This window comes from Microcebus murinus, chromosome 14 (genome assembly GCF_040939455.1).
Source record: "Microcebus murinus isolate Inina chromosome 14, M.murinus_Inina_mat1.0, whole genome shotgun sequence".
NCBI lineage: Eukaryota > Metazoa > Chordata > Mammalia > Primates > Cheirogaleidae > Microcebus > Microcebus murinus.
Window position 1 is genome coordinate 54,643,037 of NC_134117.1, and position 13,291 is coordinate 54,656,327.

The window sequence follows — 13,291 nt, forward strand, 5'->3', positions numbered from 1 at the left end:
GTCACAATAAAAAATTTTAAATCCCCACAAATTCTGGCCTTTTGTTCCTAGATTTTCCCATCTTTTTACTGTACTGGCCTTTTAAAAAAAGACTTATAGATCTTTTAAAATCAGACATGAAATAACATGTTGTGACAGGATATCAAGAACAAAAACCAAACTGTCATTAGGGCCATCAGACAACCTACAGAATGGGAGAAAATATTTTCTCTCTACACATCAGATAAAGCTCTGATAACAAGAATCTATCTAGAACTTAAGAGAATCAACAAGAGAAAAATCAAACAACCCCATCAATAATAAATGGGCAATGGAAATGAACAGAATCTTTCCCAAAGAAGACAGAATAATGGCCAGCAAACATATTAAAAAATGCTCAACATTTCTAATCATTAGAAAAATGCAAATCGAAACCACAATGAGATATCTATCACCTAACCCCAGTTAAGACTGGCCTCTATCAAAAAAAATCCCCAAACAACAAGTGCTGGCCAGGATGTGGAGAGACAGGAACACTCTTACGCTGCTGGTGGGACTGCAAAATAGTGCAACCTTTGTGGAAATGAATTTGGAGATACCTTAAAGAGCTAAAAATAGAAATATCATTCGATCCAGCAATAGCATTATTAGGCATCTACCCAAATGAGCATAAAACATTCTATTATAAAGACATCTGCACCTGGATGTTTATGGCAGCACAAGTCACTATTGCAAGGACGTGGAAACAACCCAAGTGCCCATCAATCCATGAGTGGATTATTAAAATTTGGTATATGTATAGAATGGAATATTACTCAATTATAATAAACAACAGTGATCTAACACTGTGAGCCCATTACCCAAAGTGAGGTGACACAAGATCGAAGAATGGGCTCCACATGTACTCACCATCAAATTGGTACTGAATGATAAACACTAAGGCACTCAAATGGTGGTGGTGTTCTCCAGGGATTAGGGGGTTGAGGGGTAAACTCACAACTGAGGGATGTGGTGAGCATTATGGAGGGGAGAGACATACCTCTGACCCTTGCTAGGGAGAGGCAAAGATATAAAATGTAACCAAAATGCTTGTACTCTCATATTTTCTTGAAAAAAAAAAGAACAAAAACCAAGACAGTTTTCATACCTACTAAATATTGAGGTCCTGAACTAGGTACTTTATATTCATGATTTCATAATCTTCGAACAAATCATTTGGATTTGATGTTATTGCCATCTTCATTTTACAGACAAAATATAAGAACAAACTCATTGACTTGCCCCAAATCACAAGCTAAGAAGTAGGAGGGGCCAGAGTTCGAACTACAGTCTGTTTTAAAAGCCATGCCCTACTCAAAATAATAATTCTAACAATGCATACCTTAAGATTATACATTTGCTTTTTTTAGTTTGCTTCTTTGGATTTTCATAGCAAATCAATGCATATTTTCATTGCTAGAGCACTGGTCTACCACATGAATTTTTTTTTTTTTTTTAAGAAACACAGTTTTCCACTGTTGTCCAGTAGAGTGATCATAGCTCACTACAACCTTGAACTCCTAGGCTCCAGTGATTCTTCTGGGTCAGCCTCTGGAGTAGCTGGGACTACAGGTGTGCACTACCATGTCCAACTAATTTCCTAATTTTTTGTAAAGACAAGGTCTCACTATGTTGCCCAGGCTGATCTTGAACATCTGGGCTCCAGTGATCCTCCCACCTTGGCCTCCTAAAGTGCTGGGATTATAGGTGTGAGCCACCATACCCAGCCTACCACATGAATTTATTCAGACACTTTGGTCACAAAGTCAGCTGTGGAAAGCATATTAGTCTTCATTTCCCTGTCAATCCTTACACAGAGGGAATAAGAATGAAAATGGCCACAGTCATGACAGGACCCGTGTATGCCATTTACTAAAAACTGTCTTACAAGACAGTTTTATCAGTATAGATGACTGGCTTGCAGAAGGGAAAAAAGAGATGGTCATTTTTGTTTGATATGTCCTAGACAAAAAAATTGAGAATCACTTCTTTCAAATGTACAAATCTGAATTCTTTGGTTCACTTTAGATAGATTTTAAAAGACTGTACACAGAAAGCTAGGAACATACATTTTGTTTAGTTTTTCTGAATGGTTAAAAAAAAGTCACTAAAAGGAAATAAAATTAAAAACCACATAGTAGTTTTTACTAATCAACAAAGCTGTTTATTTTAAAAACTCAGAAATTCATCAGTGTTCCAAAGGAGTCAAAATTGAGTTTTGCGTCTCTAGAAGCATTCCTCCAAGACTAAAAAAATGAATATTCAACACAATTAGAAAAATTGAGCCAATTTTCTTCTTTAGTGGAGGACATGATAGATCAAATGTGCTTTACTGGAAAAGTAGTAAACTTAATGAAGGCTATAGGTATAGGCAATATATGACTCATCTTGGCAGAATACAGAGCTTTAGATAATTAAAGGCAGATGTAAATTCAGAGATTTTTTTTAAAACTTTACCTTGATACCTTAGTTTTTCTTTTTCTCCCTCTTTCATAGGTGGTTCAATACATGAGTTATAGAAAATTCAAAACAAATGAAATTTTATATAATTTATAATTCATTAACTATACCAACATGTTTTGTTCTTCCTTCCAACCAATCAAACTGTTTATAGTCCTGTATGCTCCCTACAAATAAATAAATGAAAAAGTTTATACTTACTGGAAAGAACGGTTGTAAGGAAAATGTAGTCTGAAAAGGATATGAGTCCACACTCTCCAAGGGAATAAAATATACTGCCTTCATCAGCAAATTTTTCTCGTTCCTGGGATATTTTCTATTAAATGTAAGGGTTCCACCAAAAGATAAAAAGAAGGTAAAACTGAATTAGAACACAAATAGTAAGAAATGAATCACCATTTATCTGACAATTTTATGCTATTTATAAGCATTTGTCTGATGGCCATTCAAAATCAATGGATCCTTTACAGTTTTCAACACAATAAAAATTCCAAGACAAAAAATTATTTTTTCATTTCAAAACTGGTTTAATATGAACATTAGAAAATAATTTCAATTTTATAACCTTCTGCCATTGTACCCACTTCAAAACTGGGTTTGTTTCTTAGTTTTACAAACAATCCACCTTCTTCTATAGAGGTATATAAGGTAGTAAAAACAAAACAAACATATGAAAAAACCAAGAGGAAATTAGTTCTAATTGTCCAAGAAAACTATACTGCCAGTGCAGAAATGAAGAGATGAGCAATTATTTCCAAGGCTCATACAAAGGCTCAGAAAACTAATTTCTGAAATACTAATTTTAGTTTTACTTTATGATCCTGAGAATCTTAGTTCTGGAATACAGAACTAACATAGAATAAATAGTATCTCTGATATATAACCCCCAAAACAGACATGCACACCAAGCTCTCTCTATACAATTTAATTTAAATCACTGTTACCTTAGTGGAGGATCCTAAATTTTAGTTATTTGATGAAACTATCTCCTAAAACTCAACTTTTACTTTAAATATATATTCTTTCTCTTTAATCTATAAATTTCACAAAGTTAATCCTTAGCTTTAGTAATGGGGTCTGTCTGGTCGATTGGTCTCTTCCTGGGTTAAAGGAAACCTAACCTATTTTTTGAATTCCTAGCCAAAGCATAAACTTAGTGTTAACATTGAAGATATTTTCAAAAACTGAAAAGGATCCAGCAAGGAGTTAGACTTGAAACTAATTTCCATAAGTTCTGGGCCACTAAAAATATTTAAAGAATTACTCTGAGTATAAAAAAAAAAAAAAGAACTAGGAGGTTTCAAGAACTCAAACCAACAAAGCACAAAGTAATAATGTCATGCAAGCACAAATAAGAGGCAGCATTGCAGGCATAACTTTGAGAGGAATATCATGAAAATTAAACCAACAAGCACCACTACACCAGCATCTGGGTATACAACTATCCAATTGGTTACCTCTGTCTAGTGGAGATCCCATTATACACCACAAAAGAAAGAAAACTGGTTAACCAACTGAAAACACAAGTACCATGTGAATCATCATGAAGTCAGTTTGCATGATTTTCTTAATAATCTCATTCAAAATAGTCTCCACTGGATATTTGCTTGTTTTTAAGAAATGGTAACGACTGAGAGGTAAAAATTCCACAGTTGAATGGCAACAAAGCAGTATTAGGTTTTGATGCCAGCTTCTACTTAGGAAAGGGCTTTTCTGACTTCAGTTGTGCCTGACAAATGCCATCGTCCTGCTCGATGGCATTCAGAGATTACTTCTTTGAGCTGACCACAAAAATGAGCATATAGTCCACTATGTTCTACTTAAAGTTAGATTCATGCCACATTTGATCTTCTACCAAGAGATTAAATATAAATTTCAGACAAAAAAAAAAAAGGTATTGGACAAGAAAGAGAACAGCAAAACCTTTCACCAGGAAGCTAATATTTAAATTTCTCAAAATAAAAAGAAACAAATAGTTACAAGTTTTACATTATCCAAGATACTGTAAAAGTAAAGTATGGGAGTAGGAAAAAATATATAAAAGGAGATTAGGTCCCGAAAGGCAGCCCATTACCAGCCATAATAATGTGTATTGAAGTCAAATACATGATAACTCACAATGAAGCAGATGAATATAAAAATAAATAAATATAATAATATTAAAAAGATATTATTTTTGTATTTAAAAAAAGAAGTCAAATACTTAATAATTATGTTATAATTATATGGGGAAATTGCTATGAGCAATTAGAATAAATAATATAATGAGAGCCAGAAACTGAGAAACAGACGAAAGTCTAAGAACAGAGTGAACTCAGGTGGCTATGCCAGAGAAGCACACTTAACATTATTTTCTGACAATTACCTGTAGCACACTGCTGCTCAGAAGATAACACAAAGACAAATGTAGTTTTGTTGGTAACTTTCAATTTTTATATAACTTCAAACTCACAGAAAGATTGAAAGATTAGTATAATAAACTACTGTATACTTTTTATCCAGATTCACCAACAGTTTACATATTACATCATTTACTGTACATTTTTTCTGTGTACCACTTTGAAAGTAAGTTGGAGACATCATGTCCCTTTTACACTTAAATGCTTCAGCACGGATTTCCTGCAAACGAAGATATTCCCTAATATATTGCAGTAAATTTAGTAAATTTACTGCAGTAAATTTAGTAAAACCAGAAAATTTAATATTGATACACGTACTATTGCCTAATCTAGTCCATTTTCAAATTTAGTCAAATCTCCTTATAATTTCCTTTATAGCATTCCCCACCCCCCAGTCAAGGGTGTAATCCACAATCTGCATTTAGCTGTCATGTCTCTGTAGTCTCCATTAACCCGGAACAGTCTTTCTTTGTCCTTCTTTAGTTTTTCCTTTTGAGTTTTATTATTTTTTGACTGTGGTAAAATTCACATAAAATTCACCATTTTAACCACTTAACTATACAACGTGTGGACCTTTTGGGTTTGGCTTCTTTCAATTAACATGTTTTCTAGGTTCACCCTATATTGTAGCACTTAATTCCTTTTTATTGCCAAGTAATATTCCACTGTATGAGGAGCTGATCATAATCCCAAAAGACACAATCCTGAATACCATAATCCCAAACGTTGAAGTCTCAAAACATCAAAATCCCTAAAGTCTAAAATCCCAGAAATACAATTCTAAAACAATTTAAAATTCTTTAAAAGTATTTATTTACATTTTAAAAAGGGGATTTATTTGTGAAACATAAAAATGTGACAGAACACTTCATAGGCCACTTTACACAACAAAATAGGCCATATTTTTGCAAGCATAAACACTCAGTTGATAATTGTGTGCAACCAGCTTTAAAACTGCAGTCATCTGAAATACCACAACCAACAACCTAAAGTCTTTCAACGTGATCAATCAAAAATCTTAATGTGTCACCACTGCATATGCAGTCACCCAAAGATCTGAGATCTAGAGAAATTTTATCTTTCACATATGCAGTGGCACAAAAAGTAAATCTCATTTATTGAGGAAGTTTCAACATTTTTATATACAAGCACAATGCTTACACGCACAGTCAATGCTGTTATGATGCAGTTTCATGAAGTCAAATTTCTGATGTCCAAGGCAGCAGAAGAAAAGTCTGTCCTAACTCTGAGAGAGAGAGAGATCAATTTACCTTCTGGCATTTGTTCTCTCCGGGCCCCAGCAGAGTGAATGGTGCCTACCAATATTGAGGGCAGATGCTCCCAATTTAGCCATACTCACACAAATTTCCACAGAAATACTCTGACCAGACGCACTCAAAATAGGCCCACAGATCCACCCCATTTCAACTTGGCACCCATACGCATCTCCTTAAACCATACTTAGTTTCAACATAAAGACAAAACCAAGGTAACAGTTCTACCTAACATGATCCAACTATTCTGTGACAGTGATTTTCAGGATTTTAGACATTAGAGATTTTTAGACTTCAGGGATTTGATCTTTCAGGATTGCATCTTTTGGGATTATAATCCAAACCTCACTGTCTGTATATTTTAATATCACAATGTATCCATTCATATGTTGAAAGACATTTAGGTTATTTCTATCCTTTGGCTATTACGCATAGTACTACTATGAACATTCATGTACAAGTATCTGAGTACCTGTTTTCAATTCTTTTGAGTATATGAGGACTGTCCAGAAAGTACCCAGCCATGTAACATGAAAAATAGAGACACTTATTGAAGAAGATACAAGATACAAGAAACACTGTACATAGGACATTGATGCCTCAGTCTCCTTCACAGTGGGAACCTTGGGATCTTACACAGTTCTCTCAGCATCTTTTCTACTGTTCAAAACACTCTGCAAAATCCTTTGTTGGAATCACCATTAGCTATCTTGTCATATTTTCCTGAATCTCATCCATGGTCTGAAATCTCTTCCCTTTCAAAGGTGAGTTTAGTTTTGGGACAAGCCAGAAGTCGCAGGGCACCAAATGTGGGCTGTAGAGGGGTGGAATCACCTGCGTGATTTGATGTCTCACCAAAAAACTCTGCACAAGATGTGATGCACGGGTGGGCATATTGTGGTGATGAAGCTGGCAATCAGCAGTTGCCCATAGCTGCAGCCATTTTCATCGCCATTTTCATTGCACTGCATCTCTCAACCAAGGAAGAACACTAAGGTAGTACTCCTATTAATTGTTTGGACTGGAGGAGCATACTTGTGATGGACAACACCTTCCTAATCAAAAAATGCAGTTAACATGGTCATGATCTTGTTGTGACTTTGCTGTACCTTATTCAGGCATGGAGAACCAGTAACTTCCATTAGGACAACTGGGCCTTTGTTTCTGGATCATTGCTATAGACCCATGATTTATGTCCAGTTATGACCTTCTTGAGGGTATCTGGTTCATTAGTTAGCAGTCTGAAGCAAGTCATTAGCAAATGTAGCACAATGTTCCTTCTGCTCTGGTAGCAGAAGCTGCAGAATGCATTTGCCACAACGCCTTTCATAACAAGATCCTGTGTCAAAATCTCGGGCACAGTAGTTTTGGGAATCCCTAGATCAGCTTCTAGTTCTTTCAGCCTGTACACGTTGAACATTTTCAGGTGTTCTGTTTGTTGTAGGCCTTCCAGAATGCAGATGATTTTCAACAGATTATGGACCACCTCTGAAGCGTTTGTGCCACACTTTTATTTGTGTTGCACTCACTGCATCATTCTGGAAAGCCTTCTAAATCATCTGAATAGTTTCCATGAAGGAATGTTCAAACTTAACACAAAATTAGACGCAGATTCATTGCTCTACTGTGTCAGTCATTTTGAATGCAATGGCCACACGGTACATATGTGCACTCAATGGCGTCTAGCGCCCCACTAACTAGTACAGTGAAGTCTTCATTATTCAGGTATGCACATTATAGTCCACTCTCCTTGGTTTCCAGGTTACATCAATGTTGCACAAATCATTCTTGTTATATTAACAATGGCTGGATAGTTTCCGGACAGACCTCGTATACCTAAAAGTGAAACTACTAGGTCATATGGTAGCTATATGTTTGAGGAATAGCCAAACTGTTTTCCATAGTGGCTGTACCATTTACATTCCCATCAGCAAGTAAGATGGTTTCAATTTGTCCACATCCACACCAACACTTATTTTTAAATTATAGCCATTCTCATGGTTGTGCAATGGCATCTCATTGTGGTTTTGAATTATATTTCTCTAGTGCCTAATGATGGTGAACATCTTTTCATGTGCTTGTTGCCCATATGTCTATCTTCTTTGAAAAAATGTCTAATCAAATTCTTTGCCCATTTTTGAATTGGCTATTTCTCATTTTTATTTTGAGTTATAAGAGTTCTTTATATAGTCTGAACACTAGACCCTTATCATACATAAGATTTGCAAATATTTTCTCTCATTATGTGTGTTGCCTTTTCACTTCCTTGATAATGTCCTATGATGTATTAATACAAGTTTTTAATATTGGTAGAGTTCAATTTATCTGTTTTTTTTCTTTCAGTGCTTGTGCTTTTGAAGTTATTTTTAATACTCCATTACCAATCCAAGGTCATGAAGATTTACTCCTATTATTCTTCTAAGAGTTTTATAATTTTAGCTCCTACTTTTAGGTCACTGCTCCATTTTGAGTTAATTTTTGTACATAATGTGAAGTAGGGGCCCACCGTCATTCTTTTTTTTACATGGATATCCAGAGGACCCCATGCCATTTGTTGAAAAGACTACACTGTCACTACTATCTGGTCTTGGCATGCCTGTTGGAAATCAATTAACCATAGACATGTGGGTTTATTTCTGGGCTCTCAATTTTATTTCATTGTCTATGTCTATCTATGTCAGCACCACACTGTTTTTTATAATTAAAAAAATTATAGTAAAATGCATATAACATAAAATTTACTACTGTTAACATTTTAAAATGTAGGTCTCTTAAGCTCTGTTCTTTTTTCATTCTTTTTTTTCTTTGCCTCAGACTGGATAATATCAATTGACATATCTTCAAGTTCACTGATTCTTTCTTCTGCCTACTCAGATCTTCTTGTTGAATCCCTCTAGTGAATTTGTCACTTCAGCTATTGTACTTTTCAGTTCCAGAATTTCTATTTGGCACCTGTTTATAATTTATATCTATTGATATTTTCTATTAGTTCAAACATCATTTTCCTTGTTTCTTTTAGTTATTTGACTAAAAAGACAGTTGATTTAATATCTTTGAGTAGTAAGTATAATGTTTGTGTTTCCTCAAGGATATCTCCTATTTTCTGTGACTAGGTCATACTTTATTGTTTCTATGCATGTATAATTTCTTGCTGAAAACTGGGCATTGTGTACATTATAATGTATAACAACATGTATGAAATTGGAGAACATTATGTTAAGTGAAATAAGCCAAGCACAGAAAGAAAAATCTCACATGTTCTTACTCATATGTGGGAGCTAAATATTAAAAACAACTGATCTCACGGAGACAGAGAGTAGAACGATGGTTACCAGAGGCTGGGAAGGATAGTGGAGGCCAGGTGATAAAATGGGGGTGGTTAATAGGTACAAAAATGTAGTTAGATAGAATGAACAATATTTGATAGCACAACAAAGTGACTATAATCAATAATGAGTTATATAGTATACTTGAAAATAACTAAAAGAGTGGAACTGGAATTTTCCTAACACAAATGTTAAGTGCCAGAGGTGATGGATACCCTAATTACCCTGATTTGATTAATTCACAATGTGTGCCTGTATCAAAACATCACATGTGGCCGGGCGCGGTGGCTCAGGCCTGTAATCCTAGCTCTCTGGGAGGCCGAGGCAGGCGGATTGCTCAAGGTCAGGAGTTCAAAACCAGCCTGAGCAAGAGCGAGACCTCGTCTCTACTATAAATAGAAAGAAATTAATTGGCCAACTGATATATTTATATATATAAAAAATTAGCCGGGCATGGTGGCACATGCCTGTAGTCCCAGCTACTCGGGAGGCTGAGGCGGAAGGATCGCTCGAGCCCAGGAGTTTGAGGTTGCTGTGAGCTAGGCTGACGCCACGGCACTCACTCTAGCCTGGACAACAAAGCGAGACTCTGTCTCAAACAAAAACAAAAACAAAAACATCACATGTACACTATAAAGATATATAATTATTATGTATTCATTAATAATTTTTTTTTAAAAATTGAAGGAAAGACAGCACAGAGGTTTTTGGTTACTTTTTCTTACTTCACAAGTATCAATGTTCAATTTTGCAATGACGAATGTCAAGTAAAATTTTCCCTCACTTAATCTTTTGAATTATGTTTAATCTTTGACCAAATTTTAAGTCATGTTTTTCCCTAATCAAACAGCATTTATACACTTCAGGGGTGATATGGAGGCATATTGCAAGCAAGATATAATCTTCCTAACAAGACTGGTAATAATGTTCATTTTCTCTCACTGCCCTGAGGTGGTTATTCATACATTGTTATTAATGAACATTTATATTGATATGTAATTCTGACTAAGACAATATAACATAAGGATTTGTATTTAATTCAATATAAGTAATAAATTCAATATAAATGTAAATTTATCAATGTTATATAAGTTATATGTAACATATAAGTATTACATATATTATATAAATATAATAGACACTGTAAACTTCTGTATATAAAACTCAATAGAAATAGAATACATTTCAATTTTATTGCAAGAGCATACAATGTGAGGTAACATATGTTCAGTAAAAAAATATTTGGTAAGGATCTATGAGAAACTTATTTCTTCTTAAAGTTCCTGAGGTAAGATTCTAGCAATACTTCAGGATACATGCTGAAAATTTTTTAAACAGAACTAGGTAGGTATTTTTTTTTTTAAGAGATGAGATCTTACTCTGTCACCCAGACTGGGGTCTGGCCAGAACTAGTTTATTTATCCAAAATTTTTTTTGAAATAGAGTCTTGTTCTGTCACCCAGCTAGAGTGCAGTGGTATGATCATAGCTCACTGCAACCTCAAACTCCTGGGCTCAAGCCATCCTCCTGCCTCAGCCTCCTAAGTAGCTGGGAATGTATGCCACCACACCTAGCTAATTTTTAAAAAAAATTCGTTTGTAGAGGCAGGGTCTGGCTATGTTGGCCAGGCTGGCCTCAAATAATCCTCGGGCCTTGGCCTCTCAAAGTGCTGGGATTACAGGCATGAGCCACTGCACCCAACCAGAACTAGATATTTTTAAAAGAAACTGCAACTGCAGATAACTTACAGAGTATTGTTATGTCATGCAGCTTAGAAGTTACACATCAAACTCTATTCCAATCACTTGAATCTCTGAAATTAAGGGTGTGAAAGCAGAATGTAGGTCAAATGATCAGAATAGCATTTCTATTCAATTTACTGACAAATGTTATCCTTTTTAGAGAACAAAATTATGTAAAATATTTCAGAGCAATGTGCTCACTGATTTAAATGAACAAAATATAACTGTTGTACTATTCTCTTATATGACCTAGTCTTAGATCTTATTCATTTCATATTTCAAACCATAGTTATAGATACAATATTACTAAGGGATTTAAATTACTGACCTCAAGGAAAGGCAAATAAATACTGTAATAATGGTTTGGGTATTGATCTTAAGTGTACCATGCCCTGAATTTTTTTATTTTTTAGATAAGCAGAAACACATAAGAGTAAACTTATTATACAGCAAAGCATACACTATACATGTGTAATTGCCACACTTCACAGTGAGTCTAAAGTGTGAACTGTTTTATCCAATGGTTTTGTGCTGAAGCACCCACATTCTGGTTTCTGACCAATCACATAAACTTATAAAATATATGACTAAAGTTGCAGGGGCCATGAGAGGCCCTGGGACTGGGATTTCCAGACATGAGTCAAACTCATCAGTATTCATCATGCTCAGACAGTGAATCCTCACTAGTTACAGGATTGATCAAAGTAGGGTCAATAATTTTGCCTTCTGAGACTCAACTAGATGAAGCCAAAGAGAAAAATCTTATCTATTTATTTATTCTCATTATTTCTTCTGGTTAACATCATTTTTCACGTTCTAAAGTTCGAAATGAACTTTTTCTATATAATAGAAGTTGATGGACTATGTCTGTAAAATAAATGCTTACATAGCATCTAGAAACTCAAAACATCTCTGGTACACAGAAAGTCTCGTAAAGAATACAGCTTTACTATTTAAATTAAGATGTAATCCTTTATGGGGCTGAAATACTTCGATTATTTTAATATTAACACTTTATATTTCTGAAATATATTTTAAAATCTCTCTAAATCCCATGAGTAATATTTGAGGTTGATGTCAAAAACAAATTGCTGATAGTATACTTCTTCTGGAAAATGCAGTTTTGGCATATCATTTTCAAATGACAAATAGTATTTCTACCTAAGGTTGGAGTTGAGGTGTAGGGTTGAGGGACCATTAGACAGAAAGAGAAAATTCAGCAATTTTCCATGCAATGAACGCTCACACTTCATTATCTAGTTGGTGCATAGACAGATGCCAAAGCCTTGGTAAAATACCAATCTTAAACAATCACACCATTCCCAACCAAACAGAAAATGTTGCACAGCTAAAATACGTTATTCTTTTTCCCCCACCCAAGACCTGAACTTGCAGAGAGGTAGAATTTGAGTATATGACAGATAAAAATTAAACTGAGATGTTTCTAATTGAGAGTAGTTTATGATTTCCCCTTCTTCTAACTCAGATTTTCTTCCAAGCTTTTCAGAGGTATTTGAGGAAACAAACAAACAAACAAAAACCCATAAATTACTGTGCAACAAACTGTGGAAGGTGAATGCTTAAGATACTGTAAACTTCACTCTGCCAGAAAGCAATTCTCTTTTCAGTCCCAATTTAACCACCTTAGCTCTGAGAACAATTCCAAATGCCTAGAATGCAAGTGTTTTCCTATTTCATTAACTTGATTGCTTCAGAGAAAATGATACAAACAAAGATGCTTTAAAAAAAAAGTGGGAGATGATTTGATTAAAGCAATAATAAAAATTCAAGAAAGTATACTGGAACAGCAGTAACTTCAAGTAAATGATACAAGTTTATTGAAATGATTTATTTTAATGCTCAGTATCTGATGAGGTATTATCAAAACTCTAGAAGGGGAAAATCTTCAACTCTACTATTTTCTACCACATTATGTCTGCACACTTGCTTAAAGCAGCTCTGAGTGGGAGAATCTATGTTTTATCATTATTGATTATCAGCTACCTACATCTAAGAATTTAATTTTGAACTTTGGCCACTGAAAGAGATCAGTGCTAAAAAGAACACTCCTG

General features: G+C 34.7%; 1 protein-coding gene across 3 annotated transcripts in view; it reads right to left on the reverse strand.

Annotated features, from left to right (window-relative positions):
• Positions 1-13,291, reverse strand: part of MICU1 (mitochondrial calcium uptake 1) — a 246,858-nt gene that overhangs the window by 122,523 nt on the left and 111,044 nt on the right. For all 3 annotated transcript variants that reach the window (XM_076010083.1, XM_012762546.3, XM_012762541.3), the window contains one exon: positions 2,680-2,794. In XM_076010083.1, coding sequence (XP_075866198.1) covers positions 2,680-2,794 — 115 coding nt within the window. The remainder of the gene's footprint in view (positions 1-2,679; positions 2,795-13,291) is intronic.